Here is an 8,333-nt window from a genome sequence, read left to right on the forward strand (position 1 = left end):
GGGTTTATTCGGTGAAGCACCATATCTTGACGTCACCGTCGTCACTCGTGGACACGAGAAGACCGCGTTGTGTCGGATTCCAGCTCACGGTGTTCACGTCCTGAGCATGAGCGCGCGCCTCCGTAGCGGCGAGTTCGAACGTGGGGCTGTTCTTGTCGCACCCGGGCGCCTCCTGGAACACGCGAATGCTATCGTCGCCCGAAGCACTGGCCAGGAGGCCGGACAAGTGGCACCACGACAGATCATAGATGCTGCGCGTGTGGAAGCCAGACAGTGTGCAGACACACTTCCACACCACTTCGTTGTCCGGCGTGGCGATGCCTTCTTCGTTTCCTGGCGCGTACGACTGCCAAATCTTGATGGTCTGGTCATCACTGCAGGACGCCAGGCGCTTGCCGTCGCTTGAGAACGCCAGACTCCAGACCGTCGAGGAATGCGATGCCAGCGTTGCCGTGCAGATCCAGTCGCTGTCCGCGGGGTCCTCCTTGAACAGCTTCACAGTGTTATCATAGCTGGCGGAGGCCAGGACGTCCTCGCGCGGATGCCAGACTACCTTCTTCACGTCCTGCGTATGAGCATTAAGCACTGCGGCGCAGTCGAAATCGTCCTCCTCGGACACTTCCCACACCCACACGGACTTGTCTCTGCTGCACGTAGACAGGAGGTGGCCAGACACTGACCAGGCCACGCTCTTCACCTCATTCTCGTGCCCCTCGAGTGTGGCATTGCACTCAAACTGCCCTGACTTCTTGTCCCAGATTGACACTGTGGCGTCGAAGCTTGCCGCTGCCAAGTACTGTCCACAGGGAGACCAGGCCACGCTCCTGATCGTGCGGTTGTGGCCGTCCGAGAGGATCGTCTTGGTCACCCACCGGTTGCTGCCCTCCTGCTGCCAAATCCTGATCGTCTTGTCCTCGCCACAAGTGGCTAAAATGCTGCCCGTCGGATGCCAGGCGGCGTTCCACACACGTCCCTTGTGCCCAGACAGCGTCTGTCCCAGCTCCAGTTTGCCCATTGAGGCACTTGAGGTGGAAATTCTGCGGAAAAGATGGAAAATTAAGCTTTTGTGTGTTTGTTTTGGTTTGCACTGACAGATGTTGGCATGCAAGCATGCCAGTTGAGAATATACGCAGCCCAACCCGGCAGATTGCGCGCCCTCTTTGTGAGGTTATAAAGTTGTTTGACATATTGACACGCGTTTTTCTCAAAATCAAAACATCTGTGAAATTGTGAAAAATCTCTAGGAGATCTTGTGAAAATGTCCTTTTTCATTCGTGGAAAACCTAACGCGAAGACTTCTGGTAAAGTCAAGGAGAAATTCAAGAAGAATGCTCCGAAACCCGATCAAATATTCTCTGGGAAAAGGAAAAAGTTCGAAGACGAAGAAATCCAGAGTGACGAAGAAATTCTCAGCAATGACGAGGACTTCCCGACCAGAGAGTCATCAGATGAAGATGTGGAGACGCCTCAGGAGAAGCGCCTGCGTCTGGCGAAGAAGTACCTCGAGGAGATTGAAAAGGAAGAGGAAAAGCGCGCTGAAGAGACGAATTCTGCTGTGAACGTAGATAAGAGACTGGCAAATGAATATCTGGACAGCGTTGGGAAGCTTCGGCGACTCGTGGCGAGCAGTTATCTGGGAGTTGACGATTTGCAGATGCTGAAGCACAAGGCTCAGAAGGCGCCAATTACTTGTATTTGCCTGGCAAGAGATGGAAAGACGATGTTTTCCGGGAGCAAGTCTCCGGTGATTGTTAAGTGGAACGTTCAGGACTGGCGTCCGGTGGGTGTGATCAATCTGCTAGATGGAGGGGAGAAGAAAACAAAGGTTCATGGAGTTTGCCTTACGATGACCAGCGATGGGAAGTTTTTGGCTGTTGGTGACGGAAGTGCTGTCGTCAGAATCTATTCACCGGACACTTTGGCCTCCTTGGGTGTGCTCCGTGGCCACAGAAAGCCCGTGACTGCGCTGGTGTCGAGGAAGGACACCCACGAAATCTATTCCGGGAGTGAAGATCGAACCATTGTCGTCTGGTCGCTGGACGAAATGGCCAAGATTGAGGTGATGTTCGGCCATCAGGCGACTGTAACGGACCTGGACGCCCTCACGAGGGACAGGGCTATTTCTTCTGGTGGAAATGACTGCAGTGTTCGGATCTGGAAGGTATCAGAAGAGTCCCAACTCGTCTACAACGGTCACAGTGGGAACATTGACAGCGTCCGACTTATAAACGAGGAGAATTTCCTCTCTTGCGGCGACGATGGGTGAGTAATCTGTCTCTAGATGATTCGAAGCCATTTTCAGCATGTCTTTCACCAATTTTCAGCACACTCTGCGTCTGGAGCACCATGAAAAAGAAGCCCTTGTGCATTAAGAATCTTGTCCACGGAAAATCCCAGACAAATGGCGAGCCTAATTGGATTTCTGCCATAGCAACGCTCACAAACACCGATCTCGTGGCTTCAGGATCTTGCGATGGATTCATAAGGGTGTGGAAGTTAGAATCCAACTTCAGGAAATGCGTTCAAGTCATGGAAATCCCAGTTCCAGGCTTTGTAAATGCATTGGCATTCACGCCTGATGGGAATCACTTGATAGCTGGTTTAGGTCAGGAACATCGCCTGGGCAGATGGTGGAGAATGTCCGAAGGACGAAACTGCATAGCCATCATTCCCTTCCGGAGGAAAAACTGAGGAAAACCGTCGAGGAAGTCAATAAATTGAGGTAATGCACACAATTATGTTTGAGAGACGAAAACTGGATCATTTGCGACAATTTCTCTATTTCTTCGTGGTTTTCTCACAAAATCACACACAATAATTAATAATATCGCTTTCGAGACAACAACTACACATTCCTAAAGCGTTTTTCCGCGGCATTTTCTCTTCAGGCGTCTGAGAATGCCTTCCTGAAGGGAAATCTCTTTCTCGTGTTCAAAACTCGTATTATCTCTCCATCCAACTGTGAATTTCCCACTTCTGGAATTTTTCGGGGATCCTCGAAATGCGTATCTATGGTGAAAATTTGCGCATCCTCAACCTCAGATACCGTCGATGTGCGCCGCGTGGTGTCGCGCGAGTGACCGTGGAGGGCAACAGACAAGTCCTCGTATGATCTGACTTCGTGGAATGGAAGCTCGGTAGAGAAGCTTTGGTGCGGGAAATCATCGATTTCAACGGCTTCCCGCGCATCGATACTGGTGAAGAAGACACCCGGAGGCATGAACACGTCGTCGTCGCTGTCGCAGTCTTCCGGAGCGCCGGCAGAAAGTGGATTCCCACAGCCCGAGTCCTCACTGTCGCTGCCCAGGTGGAAGCTTGGAAATGACGTGTGGCCCAAGGAGTTCTCGTTGCAGCGACTGGTCTCTTCCGCTGTGCTGGGCACCTCGGCGATTCTCCACATCTCGCGATTGGCGTCGCCGGTGACGGAAGCCACGGCGGCGACGGTTTGGTGGACGCTCGTCAGGCTATTCTGGATTGTTCCGGCGCCGTTTCGCTGCGCTGTCGAGAAGAAAAGTGGAAGTATAAATACCCTGATCTTAAACTCGAATTTGTAAAGAAAGAGTTTACTTACTTTTTCTCTCGCTATTGAGAAGCTGCTGTTGTCTTAGCCAAACTGGCGAGTCGATGTAGATGCGCGGGTGGATCGAAGGGCGCTTGTCGCGGTGTTGGCTGGCCAGGGAGAAGCGATAGTTCACCTCAACACGCGTGGGCGTCTCGTGGCGCCCCACCAGCTTCAGCAGTAGATTCTTAAGCGCCGCCCGGAAGTCGCGCAGATGGTAAGCGTACAAGATGGGATTGACGGCGGAATTGACGTGCGAAAGGATGATGAAGATGAACGTCATCATGGGCGGGATGTTGCAATCCTGGCAGAAGGCCTTGATGCAGTTCACCGTGTACAATGGAATCCAGCAGATCATGAAGAACAGGACGATGATGGAGAGATTCTGCGTTGCCTTGACTTCGCGCTTCTGCGCCGCGCCTAAGACGCGCAACATCGTGCCGCCGGAGGGTGTGCGATTGGCGGCGCGCAGAGTTGGTGTGCTGGACGAGGTGCTCTTGCGCGACGAGGAGCGTCGGCTGGAGATGCCGCCGCCTGGGTTCATCGTGACGATTTGGCGCAATTGCTTGAGAATCACGCGGTAGATGTGCGCATAGAAGCCGACGAGGATGATCGCGGGCGTAATGATGGTGCCGAAATAGAGGAACACGAGATAGTCGTAGCTCATGACACCCTCGAACAGACACGCCGTCTCCACGGGCTGGTCCTGATGCCAGCCGAACAGCGGTAGAAATCCCACGATGCTGCCCGCGACCCAACACATCGAGATTATCACTGCAAGAGAGGCGGATGAGCGTGAGAAGCGCGCCAAAAGTGTGTGAGCAACACGTGAAGAGAAATGCGTGATTCGACGATAAACAGAGAGTGATTAAACAGAACACTCGAGAGGGATTTCCCGCCAGACCAGTGTAAGAATTCAGCATATACTGGAGGAGATAATTCCGAAGTGGCTTTTAACCCCTCGAACATCTAGTTTGTTGTAGGAAAATGAAGAATTAATTTAAGTATGATTTAAAGTGTAATTCCGCTTTTTACACTTTAAGATGGAAAAATAATCTTGATAACCATTATGCGACCATTTTGTGACCTTTCATTTCAAGCTAATTTTGCAAATACAATTTGTAGTCAATACAATCAAGAATTTACGCACAAAACAGGTGAAAATTCTTCATATCAGGTAAAACGGTTGCTGTTGTGGCAATATTTGCATTTTATATGGTCATTGAATTGCGATATTCACGGGTGTTTTGAAACGTCTCATTGCACATCTGTATTTTGCTACTGTTCAATTTTCATTTAATTTTTTCAATGAAAAGGACAAAATGTGTCTTTTGTGCCAATATTCTTCCCTTCGCTTTGAAAGTCCTTCGGCACGGGTTAACACTGAGTGTGCCTTCTCAATCTCGACCATCCACTCGATATTGTGGGTGTCACGAGCGGAGAAGGGCGGCAAATAATTAATGTGGATGCCGTTGAATCAACACGAGTGTCTGTGCGTTCAATCGAATTATTTGACTTGCTTTTTCCATCAATTCAAATAACCCTGAACGCTAGCCGGGCACGTGGTCCGTGAGTGTCTGTTCTCCGCCATCACACATGAGGATGGGTCTGGAGATATTGGGCAAAGTGGGCACTCCCTTGTATAACTAAGGCCTCTTTTGGGGCACGGAAAGTAATCCGCTGAAGTACCTAAGCTCATCAGAAGGCTTCAAATAAACGGTGCGATGATATCAAGTGTTTCATTAGGCCATGCTTTGGTTACTGATGATGACGAGGAGCAACGGAGGTATTCAATGCAATTAGAAGGGAATTGTGAGAGTTTCAATTAACCTGTTATTCACTGCCAATTTAATTGAGTGTTTTGTGGGGGAATTCAAGAGAAAAATGACGAACTTACAAATGGCAGTTTTGGTGCGGACATTGCGGGAATATGCCATGGGATGCAGAATAGCCCAGTATCGATCCACGGACACGGCCACGAGGCAGAAGATGGAGATGGTGCACAGGACGACCAGGAGTGATATGGTGAAGAGACATGCGTGCAGATTCGTGGGCAGTCCAATTGACGCCAACACGGCGAAGGGTATCCCGAGCAATCCCACCAGGAAGTCAGCAATCGCCAGGGACACAATGTAGTAATTCGTTCTGCGTCGCAGGCGTCGCTCCTTCTGGAACACGGCGATCACCATACCATTCCCGATTACCGCCACGAGTCCCACGAGGATCTCAAGCGCCGTGTACGGCCAGTTGAGCTCGTACTGCATGAAATCGGCATCCAGGAAGCTGGCGTTGACCACGAAGGTCACATCCTCAAGCTGTGTCGACTGTGATGTGCTCTCCATGAGATTCCAGTCCGACAGATTGCCGGATGGCGCTCTAGCCGCTTCTGTCCACATGCTGAAGTGATTTCCGGTCGTTTTCCGGGCTCATGGCACAAGGAATGTGGCAGCAATTGCAGTCCATTATCCCGATTAAATCCGCCTCAGCAGACCTCTTAGGCGCTCGGGGTGTTCTGGGATTTCAATTGAAGGTAATGAGCTGCTCTCTCGACTCTCTCTGACCATTTACTATGCGAATTGTCCTCCGGTGTCCTCTGAAAAAGGAATTAAACAGAGAAACTTTCACTTTCAACGCAATCACTCGCTCATTATCCTTGATTGGGGACATTATCTCAAGATTGGATCGTCTTTTTACGCTCTAGAAAATGTTTTCAAGGGGAATTCTTGTAATTTATCAAAAAAAAACTTTTCTATTTTATTATAGAATATATTTGAAATATAATTAAATCTTTTCTATCAGATGACAAATGACAAATGAGAAAATCTTTCTTTCACTTGTTTAATGACATCTGCGATGTCGAGTCTTTAACAAACAATTGTCAGTCTTCTGCAAAGTCTTCTCTTATGGCATTTATTTATCAAATGGGTTTTTCTCTGGCAATGTGAAAAGTGAAACTGCGGATGATTTCCAACACCAAAGTTTGTCTCTGATAAATGGTGTTTTGAGTGGAATTTCAACTGGGATATACTCTCAACATACCGAAAGGTGATTCCAATTAATTGGCCATTGCTGAGGATGAGGAGTACCAATGTGACCTTTTCCCGCAACTACTCACGAAGCCATGGGGATTTTCTTTTCCACCTTCTCAGCAAATTGCAATAAAAAATGTATCTTTATGTTTGCGGTAACACGATTCCCAGGGTAGACAATTGCCCGAAGGTGTGGTTTGGGGGCAAAGATTAACAGGATAGACGTGATATTATTTCTCAATGGAGTGACATTTTTGTCTGGAAAAATACACGCTCTTCCTTTTTTTGGGGTTGATATTTGCTCAGCGTGGAAATAGATATATATATATATATATTTCCTATGAGACATTTGGGATTACGAAAGTGCGTATGTTTAGGCACGAGATTGACTCATTGGGTGCCAAACAGGATTTTTCAACACCATTCGAGGCGCAATTTGAATTTCTCTTTATATGTGTATGTTGCCTTCAAAATCAGAGAACGATTCCCAAGGAATTTCCAATCCCCTAGACGAAATGCTGGAGCATCATGTTCCGCTCGGCAAATAAAGCCACGGAAGTGGATTGAATTTCATGCGTGCTGTGCAGAGGATTTGCGTGGGTGTGCATAACTTTTTTTTTTATCCATACCCTTTCAAGAGTGAACAGGACAAAAGCCAATCCTCTTGTTGTCGCTTTTATGACCCTTTCCATTCATTATATCATGCTGCTCATCACTATCGATTTCTAATTCTAATCTACAGTCAAGTTCTCCCTCTTCTCTCCTCGTGACTTATTTCCCGATAAACTCTCAATACGATTCGACGAGACAAATCCGTCTATCTTTTATCATGTTAAATATTCTAGCGATAATTCACTTATCTGCCGTTCTGATGTCGTCACAAATCACAAAGTTAATTATGTCTATGCACAGTAGTTGACAAATCATTGTGTCAGTAATTAAATTTGGCGTTGGATTAGAATTTGTGCGTGAAAAATCATCAATTAGCTTTCACATTGACTTTTCATGCTTTGCATTGTTGATAGAAATATGTAAAATAGGACAAATAGACACATTCCGAATATTTATGGTGATTTTATGCGATGGGAATGTATTCGACACGAAAGGATGAAAGATGAAGAGTAGTTAGAACTACAGATAAAAGATATAGTATATAGCCAATATTCTTATCTACGAATGAAAATCTGTTTGTCATCTTCAGCAGTTTGCTTTCGCAAATTTCCATGATTTTTCTATTTCTTTGCTCGATCTCTTGTCTCTTGGAAATGAGATTTTCACCATCATTCTTCACAGCACTTCGAACTGTGAATAAAAAAGTGGGAGAAGAACGACAAAAAGGCATGCAAATGTTGCGGAAATGATTGAACATTCCACGAACTCTCTGAGTAAACTTCTCTCATCATTTTTGGCTTTGACTCTCGTGCTGCCAGCCATTCAATTGTGTGTCCTGGCGTTATCGCCACTCCAGAAAAGAGGGAAAAAATTGCTGAAAGCACAGAGAAAAGGGTGCAAATAAATTGAATGATAAATTTGTAATGTCGTGGATGATGACAATTACTCTGTCTAGCTTTAATTCTTTCATCTTAAACACAAGCACACACTCATTTAATGTTTTTTCTGTGTAATAATAATCTGTCTTACTATTTACCCAAGTGGAAGAAATTGAAGAGTTCCACGAGATAGAACGCATTTTCTCCCACTTTTTCTCCTTTTTTTTCTTCTTACCATCTCACAAAGCAATTTAC

The 8,333-nt window shown here is 47.0% G+C and overlaps 3 protein-coding genes across 3 annotated transcripts; 1 reads left to right on the top strand and 2 right to left on the bottom strand.

Annotated features, from left to right (window-relative positions):
- Positions 1-3: 3 nt before the first annotated feature.
- LOC132256877 (probable cytosolic iron-sulfur protein assembly protein Ciao1) lies at positions 4-1,083 on the bottom strand. Its single transcript, XM_059753464.1, has one exon. It carries the CDS (start codon positions 1,013-1,015, stop codon positions 5-7), a length of 1,011 nt encoding a protein of 336 aa, XP_059609447.1. The 5' UTR covers positions 1,016-1,083; the 3' UTR covers position 4.
- A 110-nt stretch (positions 1,084-1,193) lies between these two features.
- Positions 1,194-2,742, top strand: LOC132256876 (U3 small nucleolar RNA-interacting protein 2). The gene is made up of 2 exons (XM_059753463.1): positions 1,194-2,262; positions 2,325-2,742. Exons 1-2 carry the CDS (start codon positions 1,259-1,261, stop codon positions 2,689-2,691), a joined length of 1,371 nt encoding a protein of 456 aa, XP_059609446.1. The 5' UTR covers positions 1,194-1,258; the 3' UTR covers positions 2,692-2,742.
- A 91-nt stretch (positions 2,743-2,833) lies between these two features.
- On the bottom strand, positions 2,834-5,955 carry LOC132256931 (5-hydroxytryptamine receptor 1B). The gene is made up of 3 exons (XM_059753540.1): positions 5,457-5,955; positions 3,572-4,333; positions 2,834-3,498 (listed from the first exon to the last, which is right to left on the bottom strand). The coding sequence occupies exons 1-3, from the start codon at positions 5,953-5,955 to the stop codon at positions 2,885-2,887; spliced, it is 1,875 nt and encodes a 624-aa protein (XP_059609523.1). The 3' UTR covers positions 2,834-2,884.
- Between the last annotated feature and the right edge of the window lie 2,378 nt (positions 5,956-8,333).

The sequence above is a fragment of the Phlebotomus argentipes genome, unplaced genomic scaffold (assembly GCF_947086385.1).
Source record: "Phlebotomus argentipes unplaced genomic scaffold, Phlebotomus argentipes genome assembly contig_33, whole genome shotgun sequence".
Classification (NCBI taxonomy): Eukaryota; Metazoa; Arthropoda; class Insecta; order Diptera; family Psychodidae; genus Phlebotomus; species Phlebotomus argentipes.